The sequence below is a fragment of the Pseudomyrmex gracilis genome, unplaced genomic scaffold (assembly GCF_002006095.1).
Source record: "Pseudomyrmex gracilis isolate BER0280 unplaced genomic scaffold, ASM200609v1 scaffold_81, whole genome shotgun sequence".
Lineage (NCBI taxonomy): Eukaryota > Metazoa > Arthropoda > Insecta > Hymenoptera > Formicidae > Pseudomyrmex > Pseudomyrmex gracilis.
The window spans coordinates 211,529-230,559 of record NW_018020665.1 but is presented as its reverse complement, the minus strand read 5'-3'; the positions used below and the strand labels follow the sequence as shown (position 1 = coordinate 230,559).

Genomic DNA, 19,031 nt, shown 5'->3' with positions numbered 1-19,031 from the left:
GAATTTAATCGTTCGCAATTTATAGATCCGCGCCGTTTGTTTGCTTTGAAGAAGGCGATAGATCGACGATGGATCGGCGAATGGGATCTCTCCCATATCGTATCGATGCTCGAAACTAAATTTTATCGCGAAATCATTCGCCGCGAATGTTTCGTACGTACTTTCGTAACGTAACTTTGCGTTACATACGACCGCGCGTTGCCATTCTGTTTTCGTTTCACAGGTTTCGCATTTTGTTTTAATGAAACATACACGTTCTCTTGTATATACGTGCGAATAATATTGCAATCGCGTAGGTAAGTATTCGATTTCGATAACGCTTAACAAACGACATCGTAATCCGGTTAATTAAGCCATGCTGCATTATATAAGAAAATAATGTAAACGTGGTGCGCATATATAAATTTGCAACCAAAATATAACGCTACAATTTATAATGAAATTCCGGCAGAGCAATGCAATGTACACACACACACACACACACACAGCACGATTAAAACAGAGTTTGTAATCTAATTACAGAAAGAGAAACAGAGAGACAAGACAGAGTTATTTTTTGCGAAAGATAATCTGCGTTTAACCTCAATCTAAATTAAAATCAAGTTAACTGTTTTTATCGATTTTTATTGTTTATGTAACATATCATAACCTCTTTGAGACACATGTATCTACTATTATATTTCTTTATTTGCACGTTCTATATAACGGTGACGTGCATTGTGACGAAAGTGCAAGCGAAAATACGCTCGACGAAAGAAAGAAGGAAGACTATGTTAGTCGAAAGATTGGTCGACATACCAGGTCAGTGGTTTCACTATTCTGGGTCTCGAATTCCTTATCGCTTTCCCTACATATTGCTCTTGGCGAACTTCCGTTATAGTTGCGGTAACTATTGAACTAGAGCCGCCGAAAAAGAATGACACTGGAGAATCAAAGCAACAGCATCTGAGCAAGGGAAAGTCTCCTTTTTTCTCTCTCTCTCTCTCTCCCTCTTTCTTTCTCTCTCTCTTTTTCTCTCTCTTTCTCTCTTTCTCGAAATATTTACTGACAACGAACAAATCGAACCTCGGAGCTAGAAGTAAGATTTATTTTCAAAATAAAGAGAAAACAGGGCGCGGAAGATATTGTGAGCGAATTCCTCGAGGGTTGTGTGTATCATTTTGCTGATTCGGTGACAAGTTCTGAGCGAAATTGGTGATGTACCTACTGGCCATCCAAATCAGTGGGATAGATCTCCGACGATAAATGCGATATCGAATATTACTGTGTGTGCTTTCTCTATTATTTTTCTTGAAGAGAAAGAAATATATTCAAATATTAATAGAGTAAATATGTGTACAAAAAGTATATATACTTTTTGCAACATAAATAAAATTACGTCTATATTTTAGTTTTAGTCTTGGCTGCAATTTGCATATACGGTGCAATTTAAATTTTATACCGCGTCATACATATTTGTTTTTTTATATTCTGTTTGTGTAACATAATTTGGAATTAAATTTGCATTTTTACTTTGTAGTTTTACTTTCTTGTTTTTCTAAAAACAACATATATAATACAAGGTAATTATGCTCTACTGGATATATACATAGATACAAATATATATATATATAGTATAGTTCAACGCGCGCGCGGGGTCAAAAGCGCCAGACGTCATTGAGGCTGTATATACGTCATAACGCTTTTCTGACGCAAAGTGCAACCGAGATTACGTGATTACGCGGAACACGCTGCTGCATTCGTCGCTAAGTGATTCTCACTCTAACGGATATACTATGTCTAATTTATTTAAGTAAATAATTGTGAGTAAAACTCGAGGCTAATGAGAAAAGTTAGATGTGCCGCGGCAAGGTGGCATCTCTAACAATATTTTGCGTAAATTAAACCCTCCGTTTTCTCTGGTGCTATATATATGTATAATCCACTGCCTTGAGGAAATGTATAAGTGGCGTGCGGCGGACGCAATTTAACTTTAACAAGCACATTGAATAAATAATTAGATCTGGATTTGTAATTAAAGCCGGGCCACCGGACCTGCGCCAGGGCCGTACCGTCCTATCGTGAAAATATCGACGATTTCAAGCGCGCGTTTGCTTAAAATTTTAATTAAGCGCTCGATTAGCGAGCGAGCGAGCGGCGTATCAACCGTTAATTATCTCACAGTTAATAATGATGTAAACGATAATTTTGATTCTTAGCGGTAAATATATACGCGCTTTAACTCGAATTGCAATTTTCTCAGCGATTAATGTTATAAAGGTTAATGTTATGAAAGTTGCGCTAAATATTGTAAAAACACGGTAGAAATTCAATATAAACAAACACACATAAAAGTTCGATAAATTAGAAAACAGCTACTAGGTACAAGCTCGCTCGTACGTAGTTTTTTTCTCTTTTTTCTAGCTTCATCTTTGTTTTTCGCGCGCGCACACGCTCTCGCCGTCGTCCTCCAACATTCATATCGAATTCGCTCGGCTATGTCAGATCTGCATAATTGATGGGCTTTTACCTGGTTATTTCCGTTCAGTCGTTCGAGGTGCCGTAACGCTTGATAATCAGTCTTTTGCATTCTTAAAGCTCCGGTTGAGTGCCTCTCGCTTCAAATTCTTCGCCGGGCGTGTGATCCGCATCTTGAATAGAGGCACTTGCTGCTTTCTAACATTCGACCGAAGCCTTCCACGACGTATTACGATTCTACGAGAGAGCGGAGAGTACGAATCTCTGATATAGCGCGCGACCGGAGTTATATTTTTCTTTCCATTCTCCTACATATTTTCACATTTCTGAACCGTCGGTACGGCGCGCTGTCCCAATCCCTTCTCTCTCTTCTCGCTTTATCTTAGATCATATTTTATATTATTTCTAATGTCTCAGGAATCGCATTACAAACAACATAACTCGTTCGAAGGAAACGCGCGCGCTAATAAAAATACGGACCGTTATTTTGTTTTCGCTAACGGCGTAACAAAGATAAATATTAGAAATTACCGTGGAAATGTACTCGCGGGTCCATTACGCCGTGGCAAATCTGCGATAAAAAATATGGACAAGCTGGAAGTGCAAAGCGGCGTAGAAAATATTTTTTCCGTCCTTTCACAGTTTCAGAGGCTTAATTAAAATAACATCTCCTCGGTTTCGCAGAAGCGAGAGAATAGAATTAAAAGATAAACACCAGAAAGTACATCGGAATGTAATCAACGCGTAATAGTAAAAGTAGGATATTGTACTTATGTTTATATTTTGCGTAACACACTCATTTTAAAACAATACCACACATCGATAGGTGTGTAGCTTCAAATTTACCAGCAATAATACAAAACAACGCGCGGACTAAAACCGGCACTCGTGCCCGCAAAGTAATAGTCAACTAAAACGTCTTATACCACGAACTCTTACACCAGTCAGCGAATGAGCGACACTTCAGAACGCGCGGCGACTGTGCCGCAATAAAAAGCAACAGAATGATCGCATATAGTCGAAACTCGCGGAAACTATTACACATTCTCACGGCGAAGCGCGATTCTCGTAAAAGCTCAGAATAGCGTTTCCTACGGCGCTTCTCACTCCTATCTAACACTTATCCACCACTTTCCTCCATTAGCTCGCTGCTATACACACTTTGCCTGTCTCGCGCAAATCTGAATCCGTAATGTAATCCGCTCCAGTGCGTGGAACCGGTATTTCCTCGCGACTAATGGCGACGCTCTCTCTTATCCGCGACACACCGTATTCTCGATATTTATACTTTCGCACGGCAGTCGCGTTTTCTTTTCTCTTCGATTTACTTTGCTTGTTCTTTCTCGCCTTCGATAATAGATACGGTCCCGCCAATCGTCCACGGCACATCGCGCGAACTCGCGCAAAATCGGAGAGACACACGGTTAACGTCTTCCTCTGCGATCAAGCGAGATCGCGCGATTTTGTATGCCGGTCGGACATTGGCACGAACGAACGGCATTTAGAGCGCATCGTCTTGTTCACGATGCAGTCGCGGTTGCAGTCGGAACAAATGCCGGTACACGAGAAAGCAGAACGACACGGTGAAATGGGACGAACGAAATGAATTTATTAAAAAACATGCGCAGGATGAAGATGCATCTACCGCCGACGACGACGAGCTACTCTCCTTCCATCGCGAAGAAAAGCCAGCGACTGCGTCTCAATGGATGCCCGAATGCCTTTCTTGTCTTGGAAATTTTTTAATAAAGTACGCGGCGACGTGACGGCCGCGTATAGCAAGAGATACGGTGAGTCGTGTGCATCACCGCGAATTACTTCGGAATTGCTTGTGAGTCGCGCCGCGCGCAGTAAAATGCAACCCCCAAGCTCACGGTGAATGACGGCCAAGAAGCTTAAGGCCGCTGTCACGTCGCTGCGACGTTGATGCCGTGGATTTGCAGAGGCGAAACTAATGTTTTCTGTCTCATCGCGTTTACACAGATTTCACGTGGGCCGCGCGCGTATCCGTGTCGCTTTAAGCTTGAAATCTCGACGGGAAAATTCCTCAACGATTTCAATCGATCTCAATCCGCGCGCGAAATAAAAAATTACATATAATAAAATATTTAATTTTTATATGCGTGTTTTCGTTCGATAGAATATTAAAACGTCCAGCCCGCAAGTACCACAGCGCTCTCTTGTCTCCTTTCCCTAAAGGCCAAGAGTATAAATACATAGAAAAAAAAAAAAAAACCAATTTGCCTGGAATTTCCGAGCAAATTGAATTATCCTATGCTAACGCAACATCCTCCATCTTTTTTGAATTAACCAACGAATCCAGCGACTTTCTTACGAGTATACATGTGTGCATGCGTTCCGTCTAAAATTTTTTTATCCTTACTATTTTCTACATTACATGCGTATTTACGTGTACGTATGTATACGTAACACGTACGTTGTAGTTAATAAACAAAACACACAATAAAATCGCGTAACGCGACACTCGTATAAAAAATGTAAACGTGGAGAATATTTTCGAAGTAACGTTTCTAAAAGTTTCACTCTTTATGTACCTCAAATGCTTTTGAGCATATTAAAGAATAACTTTGCGAACCCGATGAAAGTTATGAAGTCTCCATCATTTATGGAAGTAGATTAAAACTTTTAAGTTTACCGGCGTAATCAGAATGGCTACTTGGGCATGCTCGTATTCCAGTCAACGAGAGGCTGAAGAGCTCTTGAGAATTCGAGAACTCATTCGAGAACACAAGCATTATATTTTAGAAAATTGTTCACATGTTGAACAATCAATCTTTTGAATATACTTTTGAACACAAAAAAAAAACAAATTTCACTGATGTTACAGTACGAGTTTGCGATATTGCATATTAAAATATTAGCTACTGAGATTTATTGAATTCAAACGGGAAATATAAGCAGGAGCACATTTAATAAAAAATAAAGATAAAAATATGTGCAAAACTATTTGCTAAAAAACATATCACTTGTTGTGTTTTTTTTCATTTAGGAGAATGTGTATTTTAATTTAAAAATATTTAATTAAAACAAAGAGAGAGAGAAAAAGAGAGAAAGAGAGGAAATAAAGAGAAGGGAATAACTATGTTTTGCACTATATTTTTTAGTAACTTACTCCTACATTTGTTGCTTTTTGTACAGAAACTAGATATACCACAGAAATGTTTATTCAGTTCTCTTGAGAAAAAAATTTTTTTTTTTTGCTTATACATAATTTTAAACTTCAAGATAGAATAAATCTAATTATCTGCTGTAAAAAAAAATTTTATAAAATACTTTTTAATATATTATATCTTACAAAGCGCAAACATTTTTATACTCAGGTAACTGGGAAGCTAATGAAAATATAAACGAGATGAAATAATGTTACGTTAATTTTCTCGCAATAATTTACGAGCAATATCTTTCACAGCATTTACACGTCAATTGAATTACTTCCTTGTTAAATTAATGAAGCAAATCGGAGCTTGACCTCAATGTTGGTATTGAATTGGTTGTCTGAGTGAAAACTTTCTGATGCAAAAGGTTTTTTAGCTTACGAGTTTTTAGCTCGAGGCAACGTGCGTATCAGAAATTATTTATAAACAGTATCTGACAAAACCGCACGTAAGCCGAGCGGAATTTACTTTAGCGAGATAAGGCAGAAATTTGCGCGAATATTACGAAATAATTCGCTCAAATATTATTAAAGACGAGAGAATAGAAAATAAAATGTGCGTAGTTTTGCAAGAAAATTATGAAAGTCAGTCAAGTTATTCCCGACACATATGTATATTCGTTCGTTGTCTGTGAGAAAAATAAACGGATCCAAACAACAATGTTATTCAAATATCGCACTAACAATGTAAAATATTTATATAATATACTTTTTGAAAAAAGAACCGATAGAACCTACAATATATTTGACTATATCATTTGACTATATCAATTTTGTGACGAAACACACACAGAACGCGCATATGTTAATACCACGATAAACCGTTTGATACGACCGGAACGTCATTTTATAGAATGTAAAGCACATTTCGCAGCAAATATGATAAATTAAGTGGATAGGTGTATATCCCGCGATATTTTAAAAACGAAGGTACATAAAGGTGAATCTCAGCGAAAATCCCTTTTACGTAGATACCATTATGCTCGTCAAAAGAAAGAAAGAGTAAAGCAAAAGAACAAAGAAAAGATGTATATATATATACATATATATATGTGTATATATATGTATATATATATATATATATATATACATATATACATATACACATATATATATATATATATGTAAAGTCTACTGCGTAAAATGAAGTATATATGAACTTAAGCAGGAAGCGGAAGAGAATGCGAGCGCGCAGATTAACCAGGCGCTCGGCCGGTAACATTCGCCAAATGAATTACCTCTCGTCTTTTCATTTCGTCTTTTTTTCTGCACTCGTTGCTCGCGCGTTTTTTCCGTTCCGACTTTTTTTTTCCAACCTCGGTCGCGGCTTTCAATATCGGCCCTTTTCCCCTCCCGAACTCGATTGACGCTCTTTAGCCTTTTGATCGTTCGTACTCTTGCCCACGACAAAGGCGAACCGCGTCCGCATGTTCTCGCCCCGAACGCACCGTGGCTGACTCGACCTCGATTTCACTACTCGCACTCCGCCGCCTGGTCACGTAGCGCGGACTTAATATGGCAGTACGTGGCGGCGTATCGATTTAATTTTCCAAGCAAACCGCGTGCTGATTGCTTCGTGAAATTTAATGCCGTCTGTCAGCGAACTACGTATGGTAGGTATCTAGCCGGGTGCGACACGAAAAGCTCTCGCCTGTGAAAATATGTATACGCGGGACTGCGTCGTGTGTGATGTATATGCGCTTCGTGAAGACGAGTCGTGTCGCGGAAAGATTGTATCAGATGCTCATTGTGAAGAAAATAATCTAACACGATCGCGATTTACATTGAGATGTCAAGAGTTCGATGCGTATTGAAAAGTTGTTTTTGTTCTTTTTCTTTTTAATTTCTGTTCGCTATTCAGACGAGATATTTTTAGCTGGATAGTATCAGGCTGCGCTTAAATATGGCAACAAGCAGACAGGAGAATAAAGCTCGTGGGGACAATGCTGAAACAACCGTGCACACAAATAATGCAAGAACATCCTGCGCTCCGGGATCTGTGTTGGAAGAGAAAGGAAGGAAGCACCGGCGGGAGTGTATCAAATCGTCCGCTACTTTTCATTCTCCTTATTGCGTCTTACTGTGGTAAACTTTTTCCGCATTGCATACTGTGGCTGTAGTCCGAGATATTTCAATTAACGTAATACGCTCAACGCAATTATCTCGTCGATTCTCGCGGATTGAGAGACTGGCGATTTTCTTCCGACGACGACGAGTTCTATCGACCGATTTTAAAACGAGATCCATAATTTATAGGTTAACCGCGTAATCCAAATCAGGTCTGATTGATTCCGCATGATTAGAACGTTTAAACGAAACAGCTTTCACGCTGCACACTCATCGGGAAATTAATATTTTTACAATCCGAACGGATCGAAATCACTGTTTTTCGCACAATCAACCAATGAAAACCATCTACGTTTGATCACGGATAAAGAAAAAACGCTTACATCTATGTACATAAACATTCGTTAGATAATGTAATTAATATTTTTTTGATGTAATTGAGAAAGTAACAGAATTAAATCCAACAGAGACGTAATTGTGCAAGATAAGTAGGTAAAAACTGGTTATAACACGAATAAAAATATTTGTGTTAAACGTACATATCTTTGTTGCTGCATTGACACGAAAGCTATTTCAGAAACAACTTTTGCAAGCGAGAGAGAGAGAGAGAGAGAGAAAGAGAGAGATCTCGAAAACAGTTACAAGAAATGTGGAAAAGAGTTTAAAAGCGGTAAAGGTTTCGCCTCTCATATGTATGTGCATATGTACATGTGTGTGATTTACGCGAAAAGATTTCGTTCTCTCTTCTTTAGGCCGGCGAGTTCTCATTTTATCGTCTGACAAAACTGGCTTGTGTCCAAACTGTAGATTACGCGCGGAATATTTATTTCGAAGAGTTATTGTCGAAACAGCATCGCATTCGTTCGGCTTGCTGTCGTTCCAAATTAAGTGAAGTAAATAAAGATAAACAGACATTCTCTCTTGCGCGCGCCGGAAAAAGTCTAAAATACTGTAGCACACAGTGGCGCTGTTAATTTCGCGCTTAGAAACTCGGCGTACCGGGCAATTAGACCGGACGGTTTCGTGATTTACACCGAAAAAAATCTCACGTGCCATTAGCACTTTATCGCGATACTTAGCCCGGATACTGCGGCCGATTAAATGCGCTTAACGAAGCGTCGATAACGTGTACCGCCCGTAACAAGGGAGACCGAGAAAGAGGAATGGACGGTTAGTCTCGCATCTTCGTATCCGTTTTTAATAGAATCGATAGATAACCGACCACGGTCTCTGTGTGTGTGTGTGTGTGTTCGGCAACGAGAGTGCAAAGAGGTCGAATCGGATCACGGTCTCGCCCGAATGAAACTTCACTCTTCCCCACACTTTTCGTCTTCCAAATGAGATTTTTATTGACGCCAAAAAGTGTTCGGAGACACAATATTTTATGATACAAATTTAACAATTGTTTGCTTTGCAAACATTCTCCCCCTTCCTCTTCCCCGTTACAAACGATCGTCGCGAACCAGACGTTCTCTCGTTTTGCGCGTATGTTTCTTTTTGCAATCGCGCGAAGACAATACCGCAAGCGTTTTCCGCGAATGCCAAACAACAGAATAATATATTTTGCTACTCCGTTTGCGTTTTACAACTTTGAGAGAAAATACTATTTCGCTGCAGCGTAAAAGTCACGTACTAAATTAAATAATGGACGTGCGGAACTCCGCAAAAATTCTACCCGCGCACTTTTCGTAATCCGCATGTAGAAATGTAGATTATCAGACCACGTTAGGAGAATATATATATATATATTTTGATGCGCGGGCGCTCGTCTACTTTACGTAATCACAACTTTCCGAAACAATATTTGGAATATGAAACGTCGACGCCACGGTTGAGCTTTACCGATAAATATTTCATTTCGCAAAAAACAAGAGGGTGTAACAAAGCATGTAATTGCCACGGCGGACCTGGCCTAAATTTTCGCGAAAATGGACTCGGGACTCTTGTTTGTATGTACGTTCTCTGTGCTTTAAATATATGAGCATCTGTTCGCACGAGAAAACGGCGTTAACTTTGAACGCAAATGGCTCATGTATATCATACAGATAGCTTAACATGCCCGGAGCACAATTTTCACGGAACGGAAAGATAGCGAGAACCGCATATGTTTATACGTGAATGCATTCGGGAGTGATTTTCACAATTGCTCTTTCGGAAAGTAACGCAATCCCGAGATAGAAACCTTTCGGTTCCCGCCGCGCCATTCCCGCGATTCTATGAAAGTTTTATAAAGCAACGTCATGAGCGGAGTCGTATCGACGCGAGGAATGCGGGCTACAATAGAGAATTTGTATCGTATCGGGACGACTGTGAAACTTTGAGAAACGTCTCGTGCAAAACGCGCGCCGCTGTGTCAAAACGTGAATTATTCATAAAGCGTTTCTAATGTAGCTTCCGATTTCCGCTCGACTCGGGATAGGAGAAGAGTTTACGATTCTTATAAAAATTTACAAAAAAATGCAAATTATTGTAAAAAAAAAAAAAAAAAAAAACAATATTGTTAATCGCAATTCCTCTCCGGTTGTTAACTCGAGCAATCTCAGGAACAGTGGCACTCGTGCGTGATGTGTTCTCTGAACTTTCAGAGTTTGTGAAATGTCAATAGCCAGCGTCACGTATGAATGATAACAAGATTTCTATAAGAGTTTCACGCAATCGTTTGTGCGGATAATTTTCTGCTCGGTAACAATGTTTTTTTTCTGTACCAGTAAGATGGAATAAATTTGTATGGGCGTCGCTTCTGCTGCGATTTTTTCGCTTCACATAATATCGAAACCGCCCAACATCACTTACACGTATAACTTTGACGACAAAGAAAAAGTTATTGCTCAGAGAATATGAAAAACTTTGAGAGCTAAAAACTCTTTCTCGATAACTTTTTTCTCCTATCGTTCGACGCTTCTCTCTCTCTCTTTCTCTCTCTCTCTCTCTTTCTATCTCTTCCTTTACTATTGATACTAATATTGTATGCAAAAAAATATATATCACATTTCTTTTGCGAAATTTACAAAAAGGACTTTTCCGCCTAGAACGTGTAAACGTGTAAACTTCTGTAAACTTTTAACAACTCACTCACTGTACGAAGTGCTTCCTGAAGTTAACTTCATAAACTCATTGTGCAAAAAATGTTTTTTCTACGATCGAAGCATTGAAGCTTTTAAGCGAGCGGCATGTCGCTGTACATGCACCAAAATGCAACTAGTGTGGGCACCGCGCGTGCGAGAACGGGCAGTTAAACATATTAAGATTGACGATTTTATAGGCAAAATTAGCTTCATTAACATCTCTATTTATCAAATATTACAAACTCGATAAACCGTTGAAAATATATGCGAGACATTGGCGTAAAAAGCATATATTTTATATTACATGTAGTAAATATAATATGAGCAATTTGAGTGGAAATTATAAAACGGAAATAAAAGATAAATAAGTTCTGAACAGGAAACGGTTATCTCGAGACGGCAGATCGCAATAAAATTCAATGAATATTAAAATCTATAATTTATTAATCCACACACAAATATGTCACAGAAAGGAAACCAGTAAATTGAACATGAACTTACTTTTCATCCTTCAGGCATTTCTTCCACTGAAAAAATCTGCAATTATAACTGAGAGCAGTCTATTTAAAACTTCCGTAGTATTTTCTACTTCCTTGAACCACTCAACTTTTTAATGCCGTCTTCCTCCACTTAGTAAGCGGCAAACCGAGAAGGTGCATTTGCTTCTTTGATAATTAAAATGCAGTAGCGTGTAAAAGAAAAAACATTAATTCTTTTGAAATATTTTTATACGTGCAAATAAAATGTATATATACATATATATATATATATATCAAATTGAAGAATTTATATCGAGAATATAAACATATGCTCATATTTTTAAAACGATCGTGGCAGAATAATAATCAGCAAAGTTGTGACAATATTTGACTTTAATTGTGAAAATGATCTTTTTCGCGTTGCGACAGAGGTATAAACAAATAAAGAGGGATCTTTTTCAATCAAGTAATGTAATCTTTACGCTCGTGAAAGTAAAAGTGTTCTGAGGCAACAACGTGATCCGGCTATCAAGTTTACAAAGCAACCAGCACTCTTGCTCGATCGTAAAAGAAGCTATATGCACATGTAATGTATTTGACGATTGATTTTATGTGTTGCCTGTAAATGCGAATAAATTCGCTAACGCAATTTCACATCTGTGGATGTGAGTGGAGAAATTTTGACGAGAATCGTGATCATCGTGATTTAAATCAGAGCATAGTACAGAATAATAAATTTCGAAGTCCATTTAATAATTTACACATACAGAAGCGTCGTTCAAATTACGAAAATATGACTGGTATGACTGAACGAATAAATTTCAATTACGATAAAAAAAGCATGTACACGATGTGCATGTATCTCATTAGTTCTTTTCAACGAACGTGCTTGCTGAGAAAAACGAAGAATCTTGGCTATAAAGTTTGTCGGTCTATTTTCCAACTACAACGGTCGTTTTGTGTATTCAAAAAAAAGTTGCATACGTTTTGCATTTCATTACTGTTTCATATTCGAAAAAAATTCGAAAACCCAAGGTGTAATTTTGCAAAAAGAAGAAAAACAAACACATTTCGGAAAAAAAAGAAATCACTTAAAGGTGGAACATTGTAGAACATTATCAAAAACAATGTTTTGAAAGTTCTTGATAATAACAATAATAATACAGCGATAACGGAATCATTTTGTTTCCTCGAGCCGCGAATTAAAAGTCATGGGGCAAACAATACCGTCGCTTATTAGAGATAATTGCGACTTCGTTGTAAATAGTAGTTCCCTTCGTTGCACATCGTTGGCATCGTTGCGGAGCTGCTAAACTAATCGCATTAAAAGACAACAGACGCAGAGCGAGAGAATTACCTCTCTTTCCTGAACGTGTACCGCCTCTAAGTCTCTCTCTCTCTCTCTCTCTCTCTCTCTCTCTCTCTCTCTTCCTATCTATCTATCTATCTATCTTCTCGGCGTACTTTCCTTAACAAATGCAGATACTTCGGAAGGATGCAGTAAACTTTGCAAAACGTTTTATAAACGCTCGTGCTTCTTGGACATAGTAGTCTATGTCAGAAGCAGAACTTGGAATTAATGACTGGATTTTGCCATAGCTTAATTTCTTTTTGATGGCACTTCTGAGAAGTTTGACATACACACCTCTCTTTAGTCAGTAAGTAAATAAGACAGACACGTAAAATACGTACTCACGTGGATGACATTATTTATTATATATTTGTTCTATCCGAGTTTTATAGAAACTAAATAAGTCCGCAAAGAAAAAAAAAAGCAATAAGCCACATCTTTCTGTCGACTCTTTAATTCCATACCGTAGTGCCGATAAAGCAAGGTAATCGCATTAAAAGCACCGACGGCGATTATCCTTCTCTGCGGCATTAAATCTCTCGCAATATACTCAATTAACGTTTATTTTAAACGTAACATCCGGCGAAACGCGGCAACGAATTTCGGAGAAAATATTTTGTAATTCCGGTCAGTTTATCTTCGTTAAGGAGCACTTGATTTCCACCTTGGTCCCGGAAAATCTCTCTCTCTCTCTCTTTCTCTGCGGTTGGTGGAATATTCAATTTTTATTCCGCGCTATAGCCCCGGAATAACTAACCCTCATTCTAATGCAAGATAAAATGTATTATTTTCCTCGCGACTGAGTTTCGTGAAATAAAGATAAGCGAGCAACGGAGGTGAGGAAGACAAATTGCGCTTTCCTTTCGGCCTTTGCTTAATAGCCAAAGAAGCCCAATCTAATCGCATTAAAAGATTAAAGCGCGATGATTGTGATTCTCCGCCTCTCTCGTTCGTATGGCGGTTGTCGTTCTTCCATTTGTCACCAGCCAGAAAAATTCAACGGCAATATCGTCGGCCGGGGAAGGATCTCACGTCGCGTCTTCGGTTGGATGGATGAGAAGAGAGGACGTGGAAGAGAGCAAGAAATCGTGGAACAAGATTGTCAGATCCATAATGGCTAGTACAGTGGAAAATAGTGGAGCAAAAAGAGATGGCACGATGCGTCTTAACTGATGTTCGCATGTCACCTTTTTTCATCAAGGTGCCGTAGGGAAAAACGTTACAAGAATAAAAAGTGAGTCTTTGTGGTTAAATGATAACAAAAAAAAAAGTAAACCCTGAATATATACACATTTGTTTTGTAGCGTGGTAAAGATATTTTAGTCTTGTGATTGATCAAAATTTTATGATCTATTATCGGTGCGATTAAAAGATCTGATTTGACATTATCGCAGTTGAAATCTCTTTATGTAATTGTGCTTCTCGATAAAATACTGACAACTGGTGCGAATGCCGGTTTTATCGCGTACATTCTTTTCTCAACGAAAATCACAAATCTTGTAATTTCACAGAGGCTTAATTAATAGTAATTGAAAAAGAAAATTGACGCCTTATCATTGTTTGGAGAGCGGTCTTATCTTCTTTAACACATCGACGATAGGTCTGTGCAGATAAGCTATAAACGTTCACAGCTTTTCTAATTTAACCGATTAAGTTAAATCTAAGGTGCGATACATGTATCAAGAGAAAATTGCGGCGTACATGTCAATTTCTTTGTGACAGATCCAATCTTTTACGATCCGAGGAAGCAAATTTCAACTATTTTTTGCGAAACTCGCGTCATATTTCTAAATCCATCTGATCCTCAAACGACACACTTCAGTATCGCGGTAAGTCGACGTGTTTGGGATTTCTACTCGTCACCCGCTGTGTCGACGTCGCACGTCTTCGTGACGGGACTCGATTTTCGTGCGCGTAATAACCACCTTCGCGTCTCGCTATGATACGCCGCTTCATTCAAATAAGCAGAGAAACTAAGCGCTCTCTCTCTCTCTCTTTCTCTTTTTCTCTCTCGCGATTGAGTTTACACTTTTCCTTTCTCTGACGCGTCCCGTTAATTTTAATAATATCGCGCACTTCATATAATTAACGCTGTTCAACTCAAGCAGATAAATTCTCGCGTTATGACTCGTCATTATCGAAGTTATGTGTTTTAATGAGAAAAGTACGCAACTCGTTTAGTGTTATTAAACTTGGATATCAAATGTGTTTTGCTTGCGCGGATCTAAAAACAACGAAAGAGAAAGAGAGAAAGAAAGATAGAGAGAGAACGCAGCGTGTGCGTTCGCACTTGCAAAATACTTCGAAATTCAGAATATAGCGATTCGCGTAGCGAGCACGTTTTGCAACTACACACCGTACAAATGTATGGCTCAATTATACCCGGTAATTAGTTCCGTTTAAGTTTAAGGGTGCATTCAATCATGCGCCCCAAGTGTAATTATAACTCGAGAGATCTTTTTGCTCTCTCTCTCTCTCTCTCTCTCTCTCTCTCTCTCTCTCTCTCTCACACTCCTATTATTGTATTTTCTAGCAAAAGCTGTAATAATATTACATCATATTTTTGATATAAAATATATGTGTGTATATATTCTAAGAACACGGAAGACGTGCTAATTAAATTATAAACGTCTTGTTCGCGAAGCGGAGAATTTACGCGCGCGAATTTCAACGTGTCAGTCCGAAATGTCGGGCATAGAAATTGAATTCATAGTGCCATTTTGTGAAGATCAGCGTGAACGGAATTCAAGGGAATGCCGGAGATAAGGGCGGGTTTCGCTGTTTGCATGAAAGGAGCAAAGCTCGGATAACTCGCCCCTTACTCTCGTCTCTTCGCGCGTGTCCGCGACAGAGAGATACATCGCGAAAATATTCGGATTGAAAATTGGTTATACATTATTGAAACTCTCTGTGCGTCTTAGGCCACTCGGCCGTTCAGTATGAGCGGATAAAAGGGAACTTTACAGGAAAATCTATATATCGTGAATTTTCCTGTACCGCACACTTCTCCTTACAGCCTCTCCGGGAAACTTACGATCGGTTAATGGCTCATCCTTTATATAACGGCCGTCATACATTCCTTTTTTCACGCAAATTTATCAAGGCCTTTACCGCCAGCCGTCCATACTCGTCGTGTTTCACCCGCTCCCCGGTTGTACAAAAACAAATTGTTTGCAAAATGGAAAAAAAATCGCAAGAAAATATAGGCAAAGTGATGTAATTAATTATAATAATTATTCAAGGACAAAAGATTATATATAATTAACTCGGAGAAAGTGAAACGAACAGTTTCGCAGCAGCAAAGTTAGATTGAAACTCTAAAGCATTACGTTTTATCGTAGAACTTTCTTGTGAAAACTTTCTTATAAAATAGAAAAAAAAAAAAAAATTATTACAGAAAATATAAAACTCTTATTAATTATGTGCAAGACACAAGCAAAACAAAGTTTACCTAAAAAAGATTAAAAAATAAATAGTTTTGCAGTAGCGAAGTTAGATTGAAACTCTAAGCGTAAGACGTAGGAATTTCTTTAAATTTGTTTAACTTATAATTTGATTCTGGAAAAGTGAGTTTCTTCGATTCTGACTCGCTCCTTGTTACTGAAATTTACAGTACGGTAAGATTCTGATTGCCTAATGTAATTGAATCTGTCAACGCTCTGATAATCCTTCGTTTGCACCGGCTTAACGTCGAAAGGAGGTGAATAACCGATTAAGACTGACGTTCGTCTATCTTCGTCGAAATGTGCTTCAATTTTCCGACTCATTAGACAAAATTTAATCCAATATATATCGACATAATTCAATTTTCTATGTGGTTTGTAACATTTCATGTATGGGTATAAATAATGCAATTAATGTTTGCTGTGATATATTAATTTAACACGTTTGATCAATATTCATTTGTCGTGTTTAAACCTACTTTTAAGTAAACGCAACAATTTGATGTGTAACTAAAATCAGTACGTGATCAGTTGGGTTTCATTTTGCAAGAAAATCGTTTCACTCACCGTGCACTTGGGAAATTTTTCGGCCGGAGTGGGTCTTTTCCATCCGAGTAACGGTGGTATACAAACGAGCGCTGACAGCAGCCAGACGAGGGCGATCATCAGCGCCGCTCTCGCCGGTGTTCTCTTCTTCAGGTAGTCGACCGCTTGAGTGATGCTCCAAAACCTGTCCAGACTGATTAGGCACAGATTCATAATACTGGCCGTGCACAGCAACACGTCCATGGCGGAGTAAATGTCGCACCACCAGTAGCCGAAGATCCAGTAGCCCATGATCTCGTTGGCAAGCGAGAACGGCATGATGATGAGGCCGAGAAAGAAGTCCGCCACCGCGAGACTGGCGATAAACCAGTTCTGTATATTCTTGAGCGCCTTCTCCGTGACGATGGCGATTATCACGAGCATGTTCCCCACGATAATGACGATCATCAGCAGCGTCGCGAAAATCGACGCGAGTATAATGTGAGGCAAAGTGTATCCCGACGGGTAACCGTCGACAACGATGTAAGTCTCGTTGATGCTGATGTTCCAGGGATAGTGGTAGCTCGCGTTCAACGAGTCGTTGAACGCGCCGATCGTGTCCTCCATCGTGTCGCCGAACCCGAAGAGCAACAGATCCTTCTCGTCGTATTCGATCGCGACTCCTTCTTCCGTGCTATTCGATACACCTGTACTATTCACACTTACACTGCCGGTCGTACTGCCTACGCTGTCGACACTTTCTTCGCTGCCGCCACCCCCGGTATCTATCCCTGCCACGTTTTCTTCGCCAGTAAATGCAGTTTCCCCACCCTTTGTCGCGTCTACGGTGTTCCCGCAAGCCGGAGTTTCTGAAGTCTGGCCGCAACGGTGGGACGACGTTTTTTTCTTTTCTGTCAGACCGCTCTCGCGCCCCGTGCTAGTAGTTGTGTCACCCCCGTCGCTCTCGATGATGTGTTTTTCGTTGTCTCCGGTACCGCTCGGTTCTCCTTTAACGTCGTCGCCGTCGCCGCCGCTCAGGAGGAAGCGACTATCGCGATCGTTGCTGACAGTTACCGATGCCGCCGAATGATGATGCCAGCGTTGCTCGCCGTTCGGGATAGCGCGTGTCGGGAGGGCCTCGTTATTAGTAAACATAGAGCCACCACTGATTGGTCGAGACCACGTCATGTTCCCCTCGAAGACGCTCGTGGACGCCGTTGTCGGATTATCGACAGCGATGGTCATAATGCTGCCGAGAAGCGGCATCACTCGCACCCTCGCCGGGGACTGTAGATGCTATCTCGCTAAGAACGAAGCGGAGGTCGTGGCCGCGCGCGAATAGCAACGTGCCCCGGGTACTAGCTCGAGTAGCAGCAACAACAGAAGGGTGGTGGTCTCGTCGCATCTCGAGGCCAAGGGCGTCATGCCCGTTTCAGGATAATGCCATCCTCGTCGAATACGTAAATGCTCTCGTACACGCTTTACCTCGCTTTCCCGGCTCGTCGTTCCCGCCGTCGTTCTCTCACTCTCTTCGGGGAGATCGTTTCTACGGATCGTGCGATAACTATTTGCAGAACCAACTTCGTCGGCGCTTGTTCCCGCGGTTATTGATGCGTATCTCTTCGAGACGGGGTAGGGAGGGGGGGGAGTTGTCTGTAACGCGCGATGATATCGCGCGCCGCCTACTCGGGAAAAGTATCTTTTACCTAAGAGTCTCTCTTCTTCGTTCGAGAATTCAATGTCCCGTGGTGTTACGATATCGTAATTTTAGAATACACACGTGGCACTCTCACGTATACGTGATGGTATTCTTCTTGCCTAGCGCAGTAAAGTTTGTCTTCGACAATCGGTGTTTTGTGTGTGTGTGTGTGTTTTTTTTTCTATTGGACCAAATTTTTTAGAATCTAGTTTAGCTTAAATGTAGCTAATTTCGGCGTGACTGACACCTTCGGATTTGCGCTGTGCTGCGGCCGTAACGTTACTTCCTCCGTGGTCAGACGTGGTAGTTGGTCTCTGATTTATTGCTTGGCATAAGTCGCGACTCCGTTCCCCCGTATTTCCTGCATTCGCTGGTCCACAACAGACTTAACACAGACAGAGTGTACAGAGATTTATGGATAGTTCGGTGGGCGACTTGATTAAGGGTATCAAGGTAGATAGAGAAAGTGAAAGAGGAAGATAGATTAAGATAGAAAAGGAGATAGAGAGAAGGACGAAAGAGAGAGAGAGAGAATAGTCTAAGTCGAGAACAAGAGTAAAAAATTGGTCCCCGTTTTTTTTTTTTTTTTTTTTTTTTTACCTTTCCTTTACATTAAGCTTGAGCAGCCTACATAGCCTGGAGGCAAGTGAAGCGAGAAAAGTCTTCTTCTTGAGAAAGTGCCGGCGATCGTAAGAAAATTTCTCTCTATGACTAGTCATATACAGATCCCGAAAAGTAATTTCGCAAAAGACGATGGCACGCTTGAGACA

General features: G+C 39.9%; 1 protein-coding gene across 1 annotated transcript in view; it reads right to left on the bottom strand.

The window, feature by feature from the left end:
• LOC109855108 (alpha-2A adrenergic receptor) overlaps positions 1 to 18,785 on the bottom strand; it is a 91,597-nt gene extending 72,812 nt beyond the window's left edge. The window contains exon 1 of the mRNA XM_020428963.1: positions 16,605 to 18,785. Coding sequence (XP_020284552.1) covers positions 16,605 to 17,828 — 1,224 coding nt within the window. The 5' untranslated portion in view covers positions 17,829 to 18,785. The remainder of the gene's footprint in view (positions 1 to 16,604) is intronic.
• Positions 18,786 to 19,031: the final 246 nt, after the last annotated feature.